Source organism: Nyctibius grandis, chromosome 6 (assembly GCF_013368605.1).
Source record: "Nyctibius grandis isolate bNycGra1 chromosome 6, bNycGra1.pri, whole genome shotgun sequence".
Taxonomy (NCBI): domain Eukaryota; kingdom Metazoa; phylum Chordata; class Aves; order Nyctibiiformes; family Nyctibiidae; genus Nyctibius; species Nyctibius grandis.
In genome coordinates, this window is record NC_090663.1 from 49,461,142 (window position 1) to 49,484,320 (window position 23,179).

At 40.7% G+C, this 23,179-nt stretch overlaps 1 protein-coding gene and 1 long non-coding RNA gene across 3 annotated transcripts; one reads left to right on the forward strand and one right to left on the reverse strand.

Annotated features, from left to right (window-relative positions):
• Positions 1 to 1,851: 1,851 nt before the first annotated feature.
• On the reverse strand, positions 1,852 to 7,013 carry LOC137664931 (uncharacterized). 2 transcript variants are annotated; one of them, XR_011048411.1, is made up of 4 exons: positions 6,879 to 7,013; positions 5,166 to 5,234; positions 3,999 to 4,056; positions 1,852 to 2,653 (listed from the first exon to the last, which is right to left on the reverse strand). It is a non-coding gene; the product is annotated as an uncharacterized lncRNA (long non-coding RNA). The 2 variants fall into 2 exon arrangements; XR_011048412.1 differs by lacking the exon at positions 6,879 to 7,013 and adding an exon at positions 6,121 to 6,298.
• Positions 6,532 to 23,172, forward strand: PPID (peptidylprolyl isomerase D). Its single transcript, XM_068403578.1, has 10 exons — positions 6,532 to 6,724; positions 8,623 to 8,763; positions 9,199 to 9,305; positions 13,742 to 13,930; positions 14,701 to 14,823; positions 16,460 to 16,566; positions 19,789 to 19,930; positions 22,174 to 22,260; positions 22,341 to 22,383; positions 22,942 to 23,172. Exons 1-10 carry the CDS (start codon positions 6,640 to 6,642, stop codon positions 23,028 to 23,030), a joined length of 1,113 nt encoding a protein of 370 aa, XP_068259679.1. The 5' UTR covers positions 6,532 to 6,639; the 3' UTR covers positions 23,031 to 23,172.
• The last annotated feature ends 7 nt before the right edge of the window (positions 23,173 to 23,179 follow it).

Genomic DNA, 23,179 nt, shown 5'->3' on the forward strand with positions numbered 1-23,179 from the left:
TTAAAGACCAAGGCAAAGAAGGCATTGAACACCTCTGCCTTTTCCTCATCCCCTGACACTACACTACCCTCCTCATTCAGCAAGTGGTGGAGGCTCTCCTTGACCCTCCTTTTGCTGTTGATATATTTATAGGAACTTTTTTTGGTATCTTTGACCATAGCAGCCAAATCAAGCTCTAATTGAGCTTTGGCCCTTCTAATCTCCTCCCTACATGACCTGGCAACATCCCTATAGACCTCCCAAGTTACCCGACCCTTCTTCCAGAGCAAATAGGCTCTCTTTTTTTCCTTAAGATCTAGCCTAAGTTCTCTGTTTAACCAGGCCGGTCTTTTTCCCCGATGGCTTGTCTTCCTACACACCGGGACAGCCTGCTCCTGAATATTTAGCAATTTATGATAGTACACTGAAAGGGAAGTGAATAGCAGGGTGTAGATAGACAAGATGAAAGACATCATGGTTGACATAGTGATCAATGCGAATGAGACACTAGGTGTCCAGCTCCAGAAATAAGCACTGGACTGTATTTCTCACAGAACAGTCTTGAGAAACTTAAAAGTTGCAAACACTGTGGCTGCACTCTATGGCTACTTCTGCATTAGCCGGTAGTGCTGACCAGTGGGGGCAGAATTGTAGACTAAACCAGTAGTCTCACAGAGCCCAATGTGCACATCACGAACATTTTACAGGGTTTTATTTTGGACTAGTTGTAATCTGGTCCTGTCAGCAGAATGAGTGTCAGTGGTTGGAGCACACTGAATGTGTTTCTGAAAAACATTTGGTTTAGTTTCATCTGAAAATGACCCACTTTGTATGCCCAGATGCCACTCCAAAATGTGAAGCAAGACAAAGTCAGTGAGGACAACTGGCAGACCAACTTCAAAAATGCACTTCTGATCTGAGCAAAAATGGCAGTGTAAACGCTCCCTACATGCTGGCTGATGCTCAGTGCAGTATTAGTTCTTGGTATTTTCTGTTAATGTATGTGACAGCCACTATGATCTGAAATTGATAACAAAACATTAAGATACTAGTGTTCTGAAGGTTATTTTAAAAAAAATAATGGGGAAAACACAGCAGAATCAGCAAAGGACTATGACATAACTTTCACAGTCAGTACGCACTGTCCCACCCAAACAGAGTTTGGCCATAAAGAACACCTGGCAAAGCAAACATGGTGATTTTTCACTAACCCAGGCGTGCAAAATATGAGCAGATGTAAAGAAAAAAGCCATACCATCTGTCAAGCAAAGACCATTTACAGCAAGATAGTGTTTCTACAGTCCTCACTCTTCTAGGAAATACAGGACATAAACACGTAGCATGAGAGAATCAAAACCTTATCCGTCATATTCTGACTAAGGGTCAGACTCTTTATGTGCAGAGAAAGACAATGGAATTGATGAAACTTCAGTCAGAAAAGGAGCCAGATTCTCAATGTAGAAATGTATGGGACTTCATTAGAAAGTTGTCAATACGTAAAAAGGATCATTCAAATCCTGGAACAGCTGAATGCTTGGATAAGTATTTCTGTGTTTCATAGAGCATAAATCTCTCTGAATATTCTCTCCTGAAAATGTAGGAAGTAAGTTTTATAGCTAGGACAGGCTGGGTTAAAAGCCAAGTCCCTAAGTCTCACTTAGCCTCCCTGTCACTTAGACCTGGATAAAACTTTGAGTTCCATTACAGCTGCTTTCCTTCCACCCTGCTCAGTCCTGAATGCACAAGTCCAAAATGCTCCTAAACCTTTTTTGTCAGAAAGAGGCCTTGGAGGAACCACAAAAAGAAGCCAGAGGCCAGAACAGGTAAGCTCTGAAGATATTAAAAAAAAAGTTTATTAATCCAGGATGCTCATTAATGACTTACTGCTTAGCATGCTGTGTAAGTTACACAAACACAGATAAGTCTCGCTACACTTTGCAACGCATCAGCAACATTTTGGATTCTGTAAAATAAATAAAATCCAATTTTTCTTGCCACTTCAAACATGTCAAGTAAAATGCAGTATCAAGAAATGTCTAGAATTATTCTCTCTCCATATTATTATTATTACTATTTAGCACAGTAAGTCTAAATTACCCCCCACAGAGAATTTTAAAACCTATTATAAAATGTATTCTACTCTACAAGCAGGGACAGAAACTGACAGCAACAGAGAGCTTGGGACTGCAGCCCCCTGCAAACCAGCTTGTTCATCCTTCACCGAACAGAGCGTTACATAACTCACACTGTTGCTGCAGCAACTTTTCCCAGCCCCTGAACAGTGCCACAAAGGTGCTGCCTTAATATAGAAAAGCAGTTTCACTGTCTTTTTACATAGAAGACACCATCAGTTGAAAACGAAAGACAGTTTAAAGTGAAATATTAATTTAAGACAATTCTTTCAAAATCACTGCAAACTATTGATATATGTAATGAAACATCTGTTTTCAACAGTCTTCGGTGTTAAAAAATAGAGAAAAAAGCCAGATAAGGGATGTCTTCTTTTAATCACCACAATATAAATATTGAGTAATATGGTGAGAATTGGATTGTGTGAAGGTAATAGGTATTTCCAGTCCTCTGAAGTCACTGCTGTTAATTCTGTATCTTGTCAAATTTCCTAAAGCAAAGGTACTCTACTTTTTCCTCCAGAAGAGCCTGAAGACGTACATACCTGTGAAAGTTCAAACACTTGTTTAGAACCTGGTTTGGTTCCTCTCTACAACAGAGTTGTTAGAATTGGTAGATTGTATTTCTAAGCCTCCTGCCTGGGACTCCATCCAAAGTCTAGCTGGAAATCTTCATGTCCCAGATTTTTCAATGGCAAAATCTGTTGTAGGACTTAGTATTTGCTGGTTACACTCTTGTCTTTAAATCCATGCTAATGTAGTTCACCTTGGACTCCACCCTACCCACATTAGATGCAGACCAAAAAGGCTTTCTACATAGTAAAGAATATAGTCATCGTAATTGATATTTTAATACCTTTTGGTGATAACTATGATAAACAGCATTATACATTTACATGAAATTGCAGTAATATACAGGACATACGTTTGTATCAGAAGTGAGGGCAGGAATTTAGCAACAAAACCGACATCCCACATCAGCCAGAGGCTAGCCAACACTTCAGGCCTCTCCTTATTGAAAGACATGTCTTGTACTGTTATGAGAAGTCGTAGGCGCTCTCTGCCATGCCTCCTCATGTCCCGAGCTCCTAAATGCTACTCTGTTTTTTTGTCTCTAAAACATGTTCTAAGCAGAGCTAAAATATATAGGTAAAAAGTCTGCTTATTTTTGCTTGGTTCTTAGCTAAACCATTTCTTTAGGGATCAGCACATCTGAAAACGAGTGATGAGTAAATGCATGACTTTTCTTTCAATATCTGTTATTTTATGTCAGCTCTGTGTACACAATTTCCTTTTTAAAACATCCTGAGACAAGAACATACGGTTCTTTCATTGTTTAACATTGGATTTTAATTCAGCTTAGAGGAATCAGCTCAGAGTCCATAACTGCTCAGTATGGGTTTAATCGGGGACCTCTTTATTCAGCTTTATGCAGAAAAAGACTTGGTGTAGATGGGGAACAATAAGCCTGATGATGAGAAAACAGATTTATTTTTCTCTCTGTCCTGTCTCATGTCTCTCTCACGAAGGTGACGTGCTTGACGTGCCAGGTCACATGGGAATAGCACATGATGCACCCTGTGTGTCACACGGCACGGGAAAGGCTGAGTGGCTGCTCTGTTTCACAGCAAGCAGTGAAAGCATCCTTACCAAGACTGTTACCAAAAAATTGCAGATTGGAAGCTTCTTGATAGCTGTGTTGAAAAGCTGGTGATGTATGTGTTTCAGTCGCTTGTCAGCTGGATCCCATTAGTATTCCACTGGACCATATTCTGAAGCTACAATTCAGGCCAGTGAAAACCCCACAAATGTGCGATTACTCCTATACAAACCAAAATGGCTTTTAATATCCTTAGACAAGGCAGTTCTGCACTGAGCCAAAGCACTCACCTTCTGGTGGAATGAACATGTTTAAGCTTCTGTTTTCTTCACAGTGTCAAATACAGATCTAGAGGTGAAAAAAAGAGCAAGAAAATTAAAAAAAAGCAAAAAATCCTAGTCTGAATGTGAACATATTTGCCCACCTTGCACAATAAGCAACAATCAGAAATAATCTTTATTTTACAGTTTATTCTTTTGTGAATGCTATTTGACAGGCTAGAATGATTATGAAATAAATTTGCTTATTGTGTCTTCCATCAGAGCAGAAGTTTTAGAATGATATATGCATATCTGAATTACAACATTTAACAGACAGTTCAGTTATAGTGCCTATTTCCAGTGTACTACTTCACAAGTATTGACCACGTAAACTCTGGGAGGTGTCTAAATGTAAGAGATATTTTGGTGATAGGAAATATTTTTAAATTACAAGATTACAAAGCATTACAGGATCACAAAGGCAATTTTACTGCTTGAAAACAGAGATTTTAGAGGACTTTATAAAGTAAATCTGACTTTGAAAGAGATTATTTATCTATCAATTTAGTGTATAACTTAATATATTAATCTGAACATAAAATCACCCAGTAAATTCTTGACAGAGGTCACACTATACTTATTTTTTACAATCTGTCAATGACTATAAAACAATATGTACAGTAATAATGCTACTGCAGTGCTTGAGAGATATTAATTCAGCTCACACATTCTCCAGAATCTCCTACTGACACTGAGAAGGTTGCTTAATTTCTCTCTTCTCCAGCTCACATCTCCAAATCAGCACAGGGATTGTCTCTTTCTTTGCACCTCTGAAGTACCTTGCACATAGGGACCTCTGAGCAACTACAGTAATATGAATTACTAATCTAGAATCTAGACTATTCCAATCTGGCCAGGAAAAAAGCTGCAGGGACTGTGTAAGTCTGCTCCTGGAAGAATGAATCATTACTTCTTCCTGAGAGGAAGCTGCCAGCAGCTCTTGCGGGGACACACACCAACAAAACGCACTTTACTCTCATGTCTGCTAAAGAAATCTCTTCTAGACCGCACTCACTTGGCTAGCAAATGCCTCACTGAGATCACTTCTCCTACACCACTCACTGCACCTCACATATACTAAGCGTAATGAGAATGGTATCTCTGCCAGTGACCATGGCCAGATGCCTGGTGACTTACCAATGACTCAAAGCTCTGGTGGCCTTTGACATCGTGGAGCATGCGAAATCCCTGACACAGCTGCATGACCTGGCTCAGAGAGAGAAATGCCTTAGTGTGGTTCCACTGATTCCTCACTAAGTGTTCCCAGATGGTAGCAGATGGCTTTTCCTTCTGTTAAGGGTTCCCAGATGCAATATACAATAGCACTCAGTGCTGATCACCTCTTCTATCCAACATCTGTACAGAGGCTGTGGGAATGATCACGATGCAGTATATTGACAGCAGTGTTATTAATATCAATGCTACTTTATCTTTTCTTTCAATCTGGGAATTACAACTGCCCTCTGACACATCTAATATTGAGAACATACTGAGAGAGAGATGAAAACCAGCTTGATGAAGCTCAAGTCCAAACATACAAAGATGACATGAATTAGAGGAGAAAGCCTTTGGAGGATACAATGAACCAAAGAATGAATGTAGAGGTTTCTGGGATGGATTAGAGAAGTCCAAGGAATAGAGAGGCTCATTTTGATCAGAAGAACTGTAAGTTTGCAAGAGTCAGAGCCCAGCACTCTTCTGCCCTTTCTGCTTCTGCCTCAACACACGCCTTGCCTTCATGATGCCAGCGAGCACAGAATGTGGCCATGTTGACCCTTCATCAGCTTGGGAATTCTTCACCTTGAGGGTCCCCAACAAAGTTAGTTGATGGTATTCATGTCCCTTGGCCAAGACAAGTGGCTGAAAGGGATTGTTTGCCTTGGAGCAATTATTGTGACATTCACACTTTGGAAAGAAACACATTTTGTTTTCAGGCCTTAAGACTGGAGTTACTCAGTGTTTCTAACCATTTATGTGGTGATGGTCACTTTTGACAATTTGCCCGTTTCTCTGTGGGTCACAGCTTTTCGGAAAGCCTGCATTTCCCTCCTAGAACATAAGCCCAGGCAAAATCAAAATTTCCTCTCCTCACCCGCCTTCCCAGGCCTTCTGTGTGTGTGCCCAGCCTGAAGAAAGAAACGTTTTTCCTTTTCAGATTATCTCTTAAGTCATTCACGGCTGCTTCGAGGCCGGACGCAGAGGCCGACCCTTACTGCCGCCACCCGCCGGCCCTGGCTCCGCCGTGCGGCACGCCGCGCTCCGCAGGCCGCCACCACGGGCCGCCCCTCCCGCCCGGCCGCCCGCCGCCTCGGCGAGCAGTGCGAGGCGATGCCGGGGGTACCGAGAGGCCCCCGCGACACGCCCGCCCGCCCCCGCGCTGCCGGCCGAGACGCCCAGCCCGGCCGCGCTCCCCCAGCCCCGCCTAGCAGCGACGGGCCGCGCCGCCACTAGCTCGGGGGCAGGTCTCTTTCCCCGGGGCGGCCACGGCCCGCGCCGCGACTCGCCCGCCCCCCCGCCGGTGGGAGGAGCGGGGAGCGGCCCCGACCCCGCGGCGGCCGGAATCGCGGGCGGCCGAGCAGGCGGAGCCACCGCGGCAGCGGGCAGCTGCGATATGTCGCACCCGACCCCTCTGGCCCGGCCCAGCAAGCCCTGCAACCCCCGCGCCTTCTTCGATGTGGACATCGGGGGCGAGCGAGGTGGGGAGGGGGCGGCACGGGGCGGCCCTCACGGCGGGGACCCGGGCGAGACCCGCGCGGTGGGGCTGGGGCCGGGGCTGGGGCCGGGACCGTGGTGGGAGGACTGGGGCACCCCTGTGCAGAACGCGCGGGGCCGGGGGCGGGCGGCTCATACCCGGGCCGAACGTTTCCGAGGAGGAGGGACCGTTGGGCTCCGGTGGAGCCGCGCCGGGCCGGGCTCTGGCCCCGCGGGCTGCGAGCACACATACCCGGCGCCGGGGAGGAGGAGAAACGTGGCCCCGCGGCGAGGCCCCTCCCGCCCCGCTGGAGGGCCGTTCGCGGCGGGGCCATGCGCGCTCCCCGCCAGAATGAACAGGCCCGAGGAAATAAAAAGGCAACATGGCTGCTTCGGCACCCCGTTCCCCGCGGCCTCCCAGCTGAGGGAGGTACCCGTGGGTGATGCAGGGGAGCAGGTACATGTACCGCCATCAGTGTCCCCCTGCGACACCGGCCCGTACAGCCTTGCCCTACCAAGCGTGGCACTGTGCCCCGCACCACATGGGGGATGGCAGCGGCCCGCACCTACACACGCACTTCCACGTGCCGTTGGCGCGCCGAGCTCGGCCTTGACCGGAGCCACCCTCGTGTCAGGCTGCGGCTCCTGCCCTCGAACCGTGGCTCCCCGCCATGTCTGGGGCCGTGCCGCAGCGCACCAGGCCGTACCTGGCTGCCAGCCCTTACCTGGCTGCCGCCGCCCGGGCTGCGCCGGTGGTCTGTGGGAGTGAAAGCTGATGCAAACTGGTCATCATGGTCGTTCCCTTGGCATCGCCGGTGTTGCCAGAGGTCATGCAAAAATCTGGGCAAACGATCGAAATGGCAATAAGAAAACAACCATGTGGAAACTGGGGTACTATTTGAAAGTGTAGGTTTTCAAATTTTGCATGGGTGAAGATAGATGCTGCCTTTTAGTCAGGTTATTGTGTCTCACTTATTCATTCTGCTACTCCAGAGAATAGAAGAAGAAAGTCTGTAAGATGATTTGCCTTTTATTGACTTTCAGGTGTCTAATTTGTTTTCATTCCTGTATTAATTAGAATTAATATGTTTACATTTAGCTTCCGATAGAGTGAAGTTATGTTAACTAATTGACTGTGAGGCTGATGAGAAAACAAGAGCATCAGCTGATGGCGGCTGCTAGGAGTGAGAAATAGCTCTCCGAAAAGCCAGTTTGTTAAAAGATGAGGCTTTGGCACAGAATCCATTTATCAACTATTACAGGATCTGTTAGCTACTCACGTTTCACTTCCTTTAGTTAAAACATGTACATTTTTGGATTTAACGATTGCTAGTAGCTTCGGTAACTGTAAATAGCCATTATTCATACTGATGTTAAGTATTACTGTGTCTTAGTAAAATTGGGGTTTAAGAGAATGAGCAGTAAGGTTGGTGTACATGTTTGGCATAAGCTTTTTGATCAAATAAAGGTCTTCACAAAACAGTCTTTTTTATTGTATCTATTTTTGATTGAACAAGCTACATATGTATGTTAAAACAGACATAAAATAAGGATGCATGTTAAAATACATAATTTGGCTTTAATGCCTGTGTGTGTGATTTCCCACGCACATTTTTTTGTCAGAAAACGCATTTGGCATTTTTGGTAGTTTTTGGCAGACTCTGTCTTTATTCTCCCTAAGTTATTTTTGATAGTGGAATTCATTGTTGGTAATAACCTTGCTAAAAACCTAATGCAACTCTGCCAGCAATTGCCATGGAACAACCCCCAAATGTAAATTTAGTAGAAAACTACATAAAAATAATAACGTCTGAAACATTGATTTCCTTTGCCCCGTAATGCTCAACGCATCACCGTGCCAAGGATAGGACTTAAAAATATGTCTCATTCTCTGTCATTTCAGTTGGACGCATTGTCTTTGAATTATTTGCTGATGTTGTACCTAAAACTGCTGAAAATTTCCGTGCGTTATGTACAGGAGAGAAAGGAACAGGGCCTACCACTGGAAAACCTCTCCATTACAAAGGATGCCCTTTCCACAGAAGTAAGTTGTATGAAATCCTCTGTTTTCCTGTTGGTAACAGAAGTCCTCCATTATCAGTATTTCAAATAATGTTGAATAATATTTTGGAGCACTTGTTCAAGAAATAACTTGACTGACAGTAAGTTTTTGACTTTTTGATCTTCCTAATGACTAGATGTTTTTTTTTTTCTTTAATTATAAATTTCCTAGTAAGTTATTAAAACCAGTTTGCTATGAGTTGTGAATAGGTTGAAATGGATTTCAGGTAAAGGAGGACATCAAATGATGTCCACTTAACTGAAAAGGAGTACTTAGGGGAGACTTGATAAATAAAAAGTGGTTTTCGGTTTAATTTAGGCAGGTGCTGGTGACAGGGATTGCTCTTCATCTCTGAATTGTTTTTCTTCATGCCTTTCCTGCCTTGCTGCTGTATTTTATAATTATTTTCTTTTACAGTTATTAAGCAATTCATGGTCCAGGGTGGAGATTTCTCAAACCAAAATGGCACGGGTGGAGAAAGTATATATGGTGAAAAGTTTGAAGATGAAAACTTTCATTATAAGGTACTCTATTGAAAATAGTAATTGTATTCAGTTTTTGAGATTTCAGTGATTTTTATTTTTCTTCAAGTTCAGAATTAGGGCGCTTTAGTCCAAGGTTAATGTATTTTTAAGCAGTGGAAAGAATGCAGCAAAAAATCCCCAAAGTAGTTTGTCCTTAAAGTCTTTGTTGAATACAGAACAAATACATGTATGAATGCATACAAAATGAGGTCAACCTCATTAAGACAAGAATAGTTTAAATTTTTCTTTCTTTCTTTTTAATTGCACCATCAGAAATTCATTTGAAACAATATTTCAGTTCTCATTGAAGTAGGGATACTATTTTAAGAGTGGCAAATTTTGTCACTCTGAAGCATATACAGTATGTTAGCATTAAATTTATTTTGTGCTTTTGTTTTTCATATACTAGTAACATTCTTAAGATTAGATGTGAGAAATACTTTTCTTATTTAAGAAGTGGGGAATCCATGGTAGATTGCAGAATTAATCCAAAGGAAAATTTAAAAGAAAGCATTTTCCCCAGTAAAGTTATTTTCAATGATATGAGAAGTAAAAGGCTGTTTATGAATGGCTTTTTTTCCACCCAAAATGTTGGAAAAATGTGCTGTGAACAAAGCAAGTTTTTGAATATGCAAAGGTCTTGATTTGGGGATGTCATTTTAAAAGATGCTGGCTTTGATGGCAGAAGTTCCTACCCCTCCCATTACTTATTCCCACTTCTGTATTAGAGCTCACTATTTCATTACTAGCAACCATTAGTGCAGTCCCACAAGCAGTTTTGTCAGCCCAGCTGCGGGAAGAAAGGAGGGAGCTGTGCTGCACGAGTAGGAAATTCTAACACTGTCTTTGTCCTCAAAATCAACATCTAGTGACACCAGGAAGACTGCAGGTGCATGTGCTTTACACGCACAAGTACAATTTTTGAACAACAGTTTTCTCAGGATGTGTCCTGTGTCTTTTCTTGTTTCTTTTGCAAAGGCATAACCTTTAAAATGTCCATTACCATTCTTCAGGCTTCTCTTTATCATCAAAATCAAATGCAGTTGATGTCTCCAGGGTCTGTCTTTTGATGTAAGATAAGACTTTTATGCTTTTGAAGAAGAAACTTTTGCCTTCTGTATTTTTAAATCTTTTTTTTTTTTTAAGCATTTTAGTTCTACCTTTCTTTAAAATGGGTATTCCAGAAAGGGGAGAAGACTGCTTTTCACCATACTGTACAGCAGGTCTGTGTACCTTAAGCCTACAATTTATACAGTATTTGAAGATCTCAAAATTTAAGTATTACCATACACTGTAACTTACATTTTTTGGCTATCAGACTCAGGTATTCTGGCGAAAAGTGGCAACCATAATAATTGTTCTGAGTGCTCATCTGTGTTCTCGGCTGTACATAAAGGGCCGTGTGGCTGGAAAAAATCCCCTGTGCTTGAACTATCAGTAATCACATCTTGAACTTGTGTGGAACTACTACCTGGAAACAACAAAAAGAACATATTCTGCAAGTACCACTTACAACAGCCAGGCCACCCGCTGTTGTAGGTGTAACTGTTCTCAGCACTGGCATTAACCCTTCTCATATCCTGTTATTACCTGATAGCATATGAATGACTCCTCAACCACACTGACTAAAAAACTTACAGACAGCGTTGTCCCGTGGTTAAAACAAAGCCCTGACTGCAATTGTGCTTGCCTCCAAACAGTATTTTAGGAAAAGAAAATGTGTCAATCCTCCACTAATCAGACATCAAAGTCCATGACCATGTAGCTCCAGCATTCATCATAGAGTTAATTACAGTTATGAGAGATTTTCTCTTAAGTCTAATACTTGCTATGGTGGTGCCCATAGCACTGCTGCTTAAAGTTACTCCTCTGCATTGGTCCTTGTCACAGGAGCTCTAGCTCCCTGAAGAAGGAGACTGTATCATCATTACTTTTTTGGTTGTACTGTCAGGAGAGACCTGGAGGCAATTATGAATGGAATGCAAATGATCCCCATTTCTGTACTTCTCTGACTGCTCAGCTATAACAAAAATTGTCAATGTGCCAGGGATGAGTTGAAGAACTTGCTTGGATCTTGTACAGAGTCAGGGAGCTCAATTCCAGTCATCTGTTGGCCAAGTATGTTAGGATTTTAGTGGGAGTTAAAATACCTCTACTACGTAGAAATTCACTGGATCTTGCACTTAATCTAGCAGGCCTGCAAAGCGTCCTCAAACCACTGTTTTGGACAACAGTGAGTTGTTTTTGTTGACACTCGAGCACACTGGAGCTGCCTGTTTGTTGTGTTCTTTGTATGGTTTCCTGTACATTGCAATAAACTGCAGGAGTTTGTCAGTAGTCATCTTACCATGTCAGATCAATCCCACTAGGCTTTTTTTGGTGTCACTTCTCCAGCTGAATGGCTGTGCTGTTGTGGAGCACCCAATTTACACAGTCCTCAAGCAGTGTTGTTACCATGGCATAGTTTTGCAAGCCTTGATTCGATCAGAGAATCTGATTTTGTCCAGACCTTTTTACTTGCTTTATAAGCTTAAAAAATACCATCATGGGAAAGACACTCTATTGATCTGCAGTGTTTTTCAAAACACTCATGGCAAGAAAATGCATGACTGACAACAGTTTTGTTTATAAATAGGGACTCTCATTATGGGACTAATATTGAGAGTTGGTCCCAAACAAAACAGGGTTGTACATAAGCGTGAAGATCAGAACCACCAGACAGCTGTCCCTAATTTTCCAACTTGTTCTCCAGACAAAAGGTAAATGTGCAGGTGTAAGGCAACACCAGAGCTTATTGTTACTTGACTCTTTGTTTACAAACCATTGCTGTCTAGCGTTAGTTGTAATTGGGGGTGGGGGGGAAGTAAGATTTACAGGTCTTATTCTGCCTCTTGGGCAGTGAATTAGTGACGAGCCTGAAGTGGTATTTTTAGAAATCTCCTATAGGGGAACCCTTCTGATTGTTTGCCAGCAACTGTGATGCAAAATGTCAGATGTTTGTTTTGGAGGCTGCGTTCCTGCAGGCTTGCTACCAGATGCCTTCTCTTGCTGTGGAACACAGGCTTCCTCTGTGTCATTTGCCATCTCTGATTCCCAGGATGAGTTTCAAGATTAGAAGAGACAAAGGCAAGATTATTCCAGTAGCTTTCTGCTGGCTAGGTGCAATTCTAGCCCTCAGCTGTACAACCTTTTCCCAGAGTTCCTGAGCCAAATCCTGGTTCAAACACTCAGACTCATTGTGCCATATGACCAGCTGAACACCTCAGGCAAGGAGTTCTCCCTACCACCATGGAAATCCAAACACTGTGTGGGAAAACAGTTTTCAAAACAACAGGTTCTTCAAAATGGTAGTGTCTATAGGGACAAACCAGATGCTTAAATACAGCTGTCTCAGGCTGTTACCTCAAACTAATCAACCTCCCGTCAAGCTCTGAGGTCTACTTCACAGCAATTGCTGCTTCCATCTCCTCTGTGCTGTCATACTTTTTTTTTTTGTCCTCTGCTCCTCCGCACAGTATCAAGTTTCTTAGGAATACCAGAGCTTGCATGCTTCAGTCATGTACCAGTGTCTTAGTATAACATACTGACTTAGGTTAAACAGAGTTCCTTGCATTTAATAACCACATCAACTTGGGGAGAATAATATCTTAATGACTGTGTCATGCCAGTTTAACAACAAGAGACTCACAACACCTGTGAAAAGTACATTTTTGCAGTACAAGTGAAAATGAAATAATCTGTGTGATGGAGCAAGGTAATTCTTATTTCAAAGAAGGAAAAAGTACTTACGGGAAACAACATAAACAGTATCTTCTCATGTTGGGCTGTTTAATAAATTTTTGTTAGTTTGTGGCCTGGTAGCATAAGCCAATATAATTACATGGTTAAAAATCCCAACAGAATAAAAACTGTCTCTCTAGGAAAGTGAAGGAGTTAAAAAAACCCACCAACCTTTAAATAATAAAGACCACAGTCCCCTAAAGCCCATAGTTCTACAACATACTTTGTGTGAGTAGCCCTCATAAAATTAACAATACATACCCCTCTTGACAGTGTGGTGTTTTGCTTTGTTTCTTGAGGCCAGTGGTCTTGAATAATCCAGCGTGGAACTTAACATATCTCTCAGGTGATCTGTCTAAGCTCAGCAGCTGTGCAGGGGATTGAGTGCACAAGAAGCAGACAGGTGTTACAGCATCAAGTCACACATGTGGGTCTGCTTGCTAGACTGCTAGGTGGCAAGTAAAGATGCAGAGCTGGGCAATTTGCCCTCTTCAGTCGTGATAGGTAGAATTAGTTGCCAACTGTATGTAACTGTCTGGCTTACCAAGTTGTCATTATGGCTGTCCTTGCTATATGTATATTAATAGCCTTAGCCTATGTATGGTTTTATAACAGATCTTTTATATGTTGGTTGTGATTTTTTTTCCCCAATGCAGCATGATAAACCAGGCCTGCTGAGCATGGCAAATGCAGGACCCAGTACTAATGGCTCTCAGTTCTTTATCACAACTGTGCCTACTTCTCACCTGGATGGGAAACATGTGGTGTTTGGCCAAGTGATCAAAGGAATGGGTGTCGTTAAAATACTAGAAAACGTTGAAGTAAAAGGAGAAAATCCTGTTAAGGTAAGCAAAATCCAAAGCACTTAGAGATTATGTTTATTCTTCCATTGTATGATGTATATTCATGTCTTCTAAATGCTTGGTGTAATGTTTAGCACCATTAAGTGTTAACCAGTTATTTTTACTAACCATGTTATTTTCCATTTTACTGTCCTTGTTAAGAGGCTTTTGTTCTTTTGCTGTAAATTTCCCCTGCACGAACTGATTAATTCAGCACAGGTGTGAGGGTGGAAGCCTTTATCAGGGTGAAGGTGGAAATGTACAGCTGGAAGTGTAGGATGGGTGATGAAATTAAAAGGTGGAATTCATCAACCCTACCTAAGTGATATGTAATTCTTATGAGTTTTATGTCAGAAGTTGTATTTCTAGAAAAGCAATCGGTGTGTAGGTCATGTCAGTTTGTGGTTGTTTGAAAAATTACCTCTCTAACTTTAAAAGACTTGGCAGTTTGAGAAAGAACTGTCTTCTCTAATGTCGTAGAACTTCCAGGTCTTGTGTTTTGCTTTAGCTCAGCTTGCTGTCAGTTCCTTGTCCAGCCTCTCTGTGGAGTGTGGGTATGGTGTTCTTGGAATGCTGCTCCTCTGAAGGCAACGCTTGCTGTGATAAAAGTCTTTTAATGAACATAAGCTAATGATGTGATGGGTTTCTGAAATCAACGCACCCAAACATATGAAAAAGCATTTGTACTGTTCAAAGAGCACTCAGCAGTTGTGGCTTTTTTGAGGGAAATTGTCTTAATAAGCAATACTGCTATTTAAACTTTATTTTTCCAGTTGTGCGTCATTGCAGAATGTGGAGAGCTAAAGGAAGGAGATGACTGGGGAATTGTTCCCCAGGATGGATCTGGAGATGCTCATCCAGATTTTCCTGAAGATTCAGATATTGACTTGAAAGATGTAAGTATTTTTCTTTTCAGGTATTTTACAGAATGCAAGACTTGTAGATAATCTGAGTTACATGGTGTCTGTGATGATGTTCACTAAGCCTTTTTTCTTAAGAGTTGATCAAAGTCCTGATTAAACGGTGACATTCAATTTTAGGAAGGAGAATGCTGTGGGAGGGGATTGCAATCTCTTTTTTTCAGTGCTAATTGCAGGTGATTTTTTTTTCCCCAGTAACTAAAAAGACAATTACTTACAATTATTACACTTAATTTTTTTCTCTTCATTTCTTTTTACTTTTGTTTGTTCTGTAGTGACAAATTGCAATTACTAGAACTCCATCTTGCAGATGACTGACTTAATGTTGTACCTGCACACTGTTTCTGTGCAACTTTTTAAATATCCACCCTTAAAAAGATTTTTGTCTCACTTACTAGAAGAAATAAAAGATCAACCTTTTAAAAATATTTTTACTACAACAGAGCTAGTCGTTCTCAATTCCCAGTAGTTGTTTGCTTTTCAAATTGTTCAAACGGAAGGAAGACCTGTTGTTGGGAGTTAGGAAGCAGACTGGTGAAAGCAGCTCTTCTGCAGGTTTTTACTTTATCATGGAAGTGAAATAGACAAACTGTGTAAATCAAACAGTGTTTTGTGATAGGGGAAAAAAAGGGGGCTGCACATGTAGATTCCAAATACAGAATTAGAAACAGAACAGTAAAAAATCAATTACAGCTAGAAACAGAAACTCCTTGTGTCTCACTACTGAGCAGCACTTCAGCTTGTGAAAATGTTCTTGGATAGCATTTGCTGTGATTCAGAACTGAAGTTGGCAGGTGCCTGCCTCCTTTAACCTTAAACTTGTTCATATAAACTAACTATAGAAACCATGGTGACATTGGTCTCGAGCTGTGATCAGTTTTTTTCAAGGTCATTAATTCTAGTAGGGTAGAAGTGTAAACTGATAGTAGTACATATGGCAATATATACATTTGACAGAGCTTAAGACAACTGTGGTATAGACAGCAGTAATTGTAAACTGTTTATTGCCACTGGAAAAGTAACTTAACACTTGAAACATATGCCATTCTGGAAATAGAAATGATGGATTTCATGAAGACAGGCAGTTGTTTTTTTTCTCCTTCCACAGAGGTTTTAAGTGGTTTGAGAGAAGGAGAATTGTGTTGATACGACTTCTAGTTTGAGGGCGTGCAGAGTTCAGGTGACTAATAGCGTTTTAAGAAGCAAAAGACAAAATTTTCTCGGGAATAGGCAGTCTTGGTTGAATACTTTGTTAACATATCTTCTTTTCTATGAATAATGGTCAACACCTTTATATATAGCTCTGTGTGGGTAGCAGCATTTAGGGGAAGGAGTTGAACTGCTATGTTGTCTCTGGTATTTTCTCACCCTTTATAGTATAGAAAACCCATTAGGAATTTCATCTTTCAGACTACAGTGTTACATAAAGTAGAGAATATTATAGGAGTGGTTTGAAGCTAGTATTTGTCTGAAATTGGAATATTTTTATTCCGAGATTTTATAATAATCTTTGAAAGAGGATGGACATGGTATCCTACTGTTGAACATCAAGTAAGTCAAGACTTCTTCCATAAGTATATTCATACTTTATATTTTCCATCTATTTTATTAGGTTGACAAGATTGTGGCCATAGCGGAAGACATAAAGAATATAGGAAATACTTTCTTCAAATCGCAAAATTGGGCAGTGGCAGCTAAAAAGTATAGTAAAAGTTTACGGTAAGGCTATCATCATTGAATCAGGTAGTTCCTGTAACCCAAATTAATACTGCTGTCAAGCAATGATATGTGCATTTAAAAAGTGCCTGTTGCTGTGCTCTTTTCTTTTTCTTTTTTTATTTTTAAAAAGAGCCTTCTGAATCTGGAAAACATCTGGTTGATTTTTAGCTACTTATTCAAGCAGGTCTTTTAGGTAAGACCTATAGGCAGGAAGTATTGTTTAGAACAGACTAAATGCTCCTTTTTTTAATAGTCTTGCTGTGCTGGTGCAGAACTGGGAAGAAAAGCACAATAGTATACACAGCATAGTTAATGGACAGGAAAGGAGGGAGATAGATAGTCTTTCTCTGATTTCTAAAAAACAGGTTTAGGAAATTGGTAAGTTCAAGAGAGACTACCACCAAATGTGACCCTTATTAATTCATTATTATTTTTTCTGAGGCTCCATACCATCATCCTGACTCCATGTATAATTCAGAGTTTCCTTCAAAATCATGGTCTTTTGGCTTTTGTTTCCATACTGCTCTTTTCTTCTTTTCGTACTTTTTGCTTTTATGTATATGAGCTTCTCCTAAAAACTTTCTTTTTTAAGTTATACTGACCTTTATCCCTACCTTCTTAATGATCACTGGTTAACTAGCAGTAACAATAATGAAAGAAAAAGAATTCAGGCATATTTAATGTTTCAGCTGAGGTTTTTATCTGACTGGGTTTCAAGCAAGTGATGTCTTTCTGAAGCATGAAAACGAATCCTTTAATTACAGATATTAACCCAAGATGCAACATCTCCCCCTGCCCTCAAAAAGCCCATCATAGACCAACAGAAACCCTGGAGTAAATAGGATTTCTGCATGAACCTTTTAGAAATCATACAGAAGAAAGGCTGGAATGGATCTTTGAGGAACTTTGTGTTGTATCTGTCCATTTCTTCCCCCCCATTCTTAGGTAAATATCAGGTATAATTATGCCCTCCCTTAAAATTAGTTGTCTTGCTCACTCTTAGGTACACCCAACGAAGGCTCTTCCAGTTTGAGTAGACAGCTTCTATTTGTTGCTTATTTGTCCTTGTGGATGGAACAGATAGTAACTTTTCTAGACTAAACAAATCTGATCATTCCAGCTCCTCTTCGTAGGTCATACTTTTGTGGACATGCCCTGTTGTTGTATCTTAAAAATCTAATACTTTAGGTAGGATGGTGTACTTTAGCTGGCACTTTGCCAGAACTGATAGGAATAGAATAGAATACTACCAAGAGAGCTGTCTGCTCAACCAAGAGGTTGCAGTCTTTCATGTTTTGGTATGATTTATAAATGTATTCTGTTTTGAACATAACGCAGTTTTGTATTATGACTCTCCTTAGCTTTTTAGCCTTTTCTCTCTCTTCTGGTTCTCATCTTTTGCATGATGGCCAGCAAGTGGAAAAATCAGTGGGACTGTGTCTAATTTACTTTTTAAGTTTTGCTTATCTTTGTGGTCCAAGGCTGTATACAAACAATGCAACGGTCAAAAGATAGGGCATGCAAAAATTGAGCTTACATGGGCATTGATCTGCAAAGACTGCATTAATCATGGCATGCTTAAAATGTGAATGTAGGCAAACACATGGGGTTTATTTTTTTAAATAAAAACCACAGAAGTTCTATCAAGTAGGCCATTAAGAGTTAGGACTCTTATATCCACAACAGACCTTTGCCACTTGAAATAAAAAACTGACAGCATTAGCACATTGTAAATTAAGAAGCATGAGATTCAGTTTCCCTATGAAAGAATCACAGAATCACAGAATGTTAGGGATTGGAAGGGACCTCGAAAGATCATCTAGTCCAATCCCCCTGCCGGAGCAGGATTGCCTAGACCATATCACACAGGAACGCGTCCAGGCGGGTTTTGAATGTCTCCAGAGAAGGAGACTCCACAACTCTCTGGGCAGCCTGTTCCAGTGTTCGGTCACCCTCACCGTAAAGAAGTTTTTCCTCATATTTAAGTGGAACCTCCTGTGTTCCAGCTTGTACCCATTGCCCCTTGTCCTGTCAAGGGATGTCACTGAGAAGAGCCTGGCTCCATCCTCATGACACTTGCCCTTTACATATTTATAAACATTAATGAGGTCACCCCTCAGTCTCCTCTTCTCTAAGCTAAAGAGACGCAGATCCCTCAGCCTCTCCTCATAAGGGAGATGTTCCACTCCCTTAATCATCTTTGTGGCTCTGCGCTGGACTCTCTCTAGCAGTTCCCTGTCCTTCTTGAACTGAGGGGCCCAGAACTGGACACAATATTCCAGATGCGGCCTCACCAGGGCAGAGTAGAGGGGGAGGAGAACCTCTCTCGACCTGCTAACCACACCCCTTCTAATACACCCCAGGGTGCCATTGGCCGCCTTGGCCACAAGGGCACACTGCTGGCTCATGGTCATCCTGCTGTCCACTAGGACCCCCAGGTGCCTTTCCCCTACGCTGGTCTCCAACAGGTCTGTCCCCAACTTGTACTGGTACATGGGGTTGTTCTTGCCCAGATGCAGGACTCTACACTTGCCCTTGTTATATTTCATTAAATTTCTCCCCGCCCAACTCTCCAGCCTGTCCAGGTCTCTCTGAATGGCTGCGCAGCCTTCCGGTGTGTCAGCCACTCCTCCCAGTGATGCAGTAAATGATGTAGCTTAGTCTTGAACCAGTGCCAGCTTTGAAGTTCAGGAAAAAAGTCATGAAGGAAGACAGTGGAAAGAAGATGGAGTTACTAATGCTCATAAAACACCCTCCTTTACAAAGTAAAGTTAGCTTCAGCTTTTAGCTGTAAATGCCTAAATTAATTTAAATATTACTGAGGGAACTGAAGAAGAGATCAAGGTTCCCATGAATGAGGAAGGTACAGTGGTGGTGGTGACTTTTTACCACTGATGAGCCACATGTTTTTTGAGAATAGTCATTGAGATAAACTCTAATGGTTTCATGCCATCTAGAATAGTCTAAGAAAAAGAATGCTGTCAGTACAGTGGAAGGATAGGAGTTTTAGGAAAACATTCGCCAGGGAGTTCATCTTTTTTGTTGGGGTAGGTCTTACATATTTAGTTTAGTAAATATTTGTAATAGTGAAATTGAAGCTGTGTTAAAAACACCAGTTTGGAGAGGCCAGTTTACACACATCTGTGGAAAGATAGCTAAGGACAGAACAAAATGGAAGTTGCAACACTAATACATGTTCTTTGTCAATCTCTTTCTTTGCAGGTATGTAGAAGCTTCTGAAGCAGTGGCAGAGGAGGCAGACAAACCAAAGTTAAAGACTGTTGCTTTGTCCTGTGTTTTAAACATTGGCGCTTGTAAACTAAAGCTGTCGGATTGGCAGGCAGCCATTGAAAGTTGTTCAGAGGTAATGTTTAGTATTTTGATTAACAGTTGGCACAAAGCTTTAAGAGTCTTCTGACAAGCTTATGATTTGAAAGTAAATGAAGTAGAAGGCTGATTGTGAAGTTATTACTAACTTTCCAGTATGTGGCTTTTTTTAACAATTTTGAAATTGAAATGATTCATTAGAAACAAGCAAAAGAGGGCTGTTGCTTACTGCCAGAAAAAATGCACACTGTCAGTGTCAGTTTTGTTTCCCAAGAGCAGAGCTAATTTTTACATTACAAAGAGTTAAACTGTCTTCAGTGAAAGATGAATACTTTTCTCTGGAAGACTAGTATGAGCAAAACATTTTACTTACTTTTAGATTTGGTGGTCTTATATTTTACTCATTGAAGTGACATTTCTAACTAAAGCCCTTTCAGGTAGGCTTAGTGGTAAAATGAAACCAGTGAATAGGAAGAAAGAAGGAAGGAAACAATAAATATGGAAATACTGAAAACTACGGGAATTAAAAAAAAAGGAACAGTGTCATAGACATGCTGACAGAATTTAGTACATTTGAGGAAACTTTAAATAATTCAGTAAACTCTGAAATTTTGAAAGAAACAGAGCAAAGAATGCTCTTATCTCTTAGCAGAGGATCCTTAGCAGCATCTCCTAGGGCTTCATGCTGAAAGCAGGAGTCTTGGCTAATCTGTGTGAGGGGTCTTTAGAGAGCTGGCTTGCTTTCTAGCCTGCTGATGGCATTACTACATGGAAAACTTTCATAAACCTGCCTTCAGAATGGACAAATGGGGGATGGGGAAAGAAAAAAAATGAAGAAAACTCTCTAATGTTATATCTGTCATCTAGAAAATGGTAGAAATTGAAACAGCATTTAAGTGTTACAGATAGAAATTATTAATCATAATTGCCATTGAGGGAAAAAAACAAACTTCCTTTTTTTTTTTAAGGTTACAGGATTGTTAGATAAAGGCAACTCCATAGCTGCAATAGACTTCTGTAATGTATTTAGCTTACACCTCATCACAAGTGTTAAACAGGAAACTGGTGTTCTGATTAAACACTGATACACTAAGATTAACCAGCAGAGTTCAAGGTAATTGTTAATGAGAAACTATACACTTTCACTTTTATGATTTCCTAAGGCCAAAAGCATTTTAAATTAACAATCTGCAATATATGCATTATTCAGTATTCAGTAAATAAGGAATTACGAACAGCTAAACCTGTTCAAACAAACTTTGCTTTAAAATAGCTGTTACGTACAATGGTCAAGGTAAAACCAAGGAATGCTACCTATTGTGTACACAATACAGACACCTAATTCTTGGCACAGAAGGGCTCTAGGCTTTAGAGCAAACAGATCAGGATGAGCGCCCAGAGTAATACTTCTGTTATATGAACAGCCAATACTGAAGTTATTTAACAAAATCTGGATGCATCATGTAATGTCTATAATTCTTAATTAATGAATTAAAGTTAATAAATGAAATTAATAAAGCCACACATTCATGCAAAGAGATTTCCTGTAATCACTAAGAAACTATATTCTTTAAAATAATAAAAAAGAGACACACTATAGAACTATCTGCAATAAAAAGAATGCAGTCTTCACAGGCAAGAAAACAAAACACCTAGCTAGCCAAATTAACTGAGGTACTTTGAAAAAATAATTGAAGTAATCAAATAGCAGAACAATCTCTTTGCCCAGCCACTGTATTTCCTAGTTTGATATTGTCATATAGAGCTGGCATATACACACTAGTGAAACCACTCAGCTCAAAAAAGGCAAATGACTGGAACTTGGCAAGGTTCCTGAAGCATGAGGTAGATTGCTTGTATGGATCTTTCTAGACTACAGTGAAAACAGCATTACAGGAAATCTGCCTGTTTTCTTTATGATGCCATTTGAGGTTTTTTTTGGTGTGAAGGAAGGAGCTGCAATATAGTCATACTGCAGCAACACCTTTGCCTTGACAGAGAGAAAGAGAAAGAGATACATATGTATAGAGGTTCCGTTTTATCCTCACGTATGCTCATCCTTCACAAAAGACCACTTCTGGTGCAGTGGTATTAAAACTGATTAGCTAGCTATTCAGTGTGCTAGAATATACCATTCCTTTTTACACAGTTAAATGTTTTGACAGTTTACCCTCAAAGCAGCCTAGGAGATTGTCTGTTGGTGTGAACTGTGCCATTTGTGGAGATGGGAGGCTGTGAAGTATATGAAATGTTAATGTGATAATTTTATTAAATTTACAGGCTCTTAAAATAGATCCAGCAAATACTAAAGCTCTCTACAGACGGGCTCAAGGATGGCAGGGAATTAAAGATCTCGATCAGGCATTGGTAATGATCACAATATTTATATTTTTTTTTAATCTAAAAATTTAATCAGAACATTAATTTCTGTTTCTCTTTTATTTAAGGCTGATCTTAAAAAGGCTCATGAAATAGCCCCTGAAGACAAAGGTAAAATAAAGCTGTTTCTTTATAGATTGTTTACTTTAAGAATGTAACAAAGTAACCAGGGTAGTATTTAGCAGGAAATCATATCAGTGTGGTGCCCAAAATGCTGGCTTCTAACAGCTTAAATGCTGATGTAGTCAGCAGAGAGCCCACTGAGGTGGAAAACCTGGTTTTATACAGCAGTGATGTTTCTGGTGCACTGGGTAACCTGCTTCTGCAGGTCAACAGCATGCCTCTGGAACCATCTCCCTCTCTCATAGGGGCCTTAATAACTTTCTTAACTTCCTGGTCTAATTGGGTAAGATCTTTAGCTCATAAATTCTGTGCTGGCACCAATACTTGCTTGCTGCACCCTCCTCTACGTGGTTACCTTACCAGGTGAAACAAAGTAAGGGACAAGGTTGGTTTTTGCTGCTAGTATCTGACCTAATAGAAGATTAAATGCAGTTCTATTATACAAAATAATATGGGTAATTTGCAGCAGTGTGACCTGGTCTTGATATGTGAGACCTAATGGAAGGAGATTACTATAACTGTATCATGGATTTTCTTTTTAAGCAGCTATCCAGACAGAAACACTCAAAATCAAACAGAAGATAAAAGCCCAAAAGGAGAAAGAAAAGGCAGCTTATGCTAAAATGTTTGCTTGATTTTTTTTTTAAACTTTTAAATCTATGCACTAACTCATGACAAAGGATAAATGGAGCTGCTCCTTTCATTTGCCCTGTACTGCAGTTTTCAGTGTTTACAACTCAAAAATCTAATAATAAAGACACACTGTTCAAAGGTGAAGTGTTTT

What these genes read in the sequence shown, in the direction of transcription:
- PPID (XM_068403578.1), top strand. Translation starts at nt 6,640, where the DNA reads ATGTCGCACCCGACCCCTCTGGCCCGGCCCAGCAAGCCCTGCAACCCC. An exon ending in AAGTATAGTAAAAGTTTACG is followed by an intron (nt 16,567 to 19,788) that starts GTAAGGCTATCA and finishes CTTTCTTTGCAG; the next exon opens with GTATGTAGAAGCTTCTGAAG. An exon ending in CCATTGAAAGTTGTTCAGAG is followed by an intron (nt 19,931 to 22,173) that starts GTAATGTTTAGT and finishes TTAAATTTACAG; the next exon opens with GCTCTTAAAATAGATCCAGC.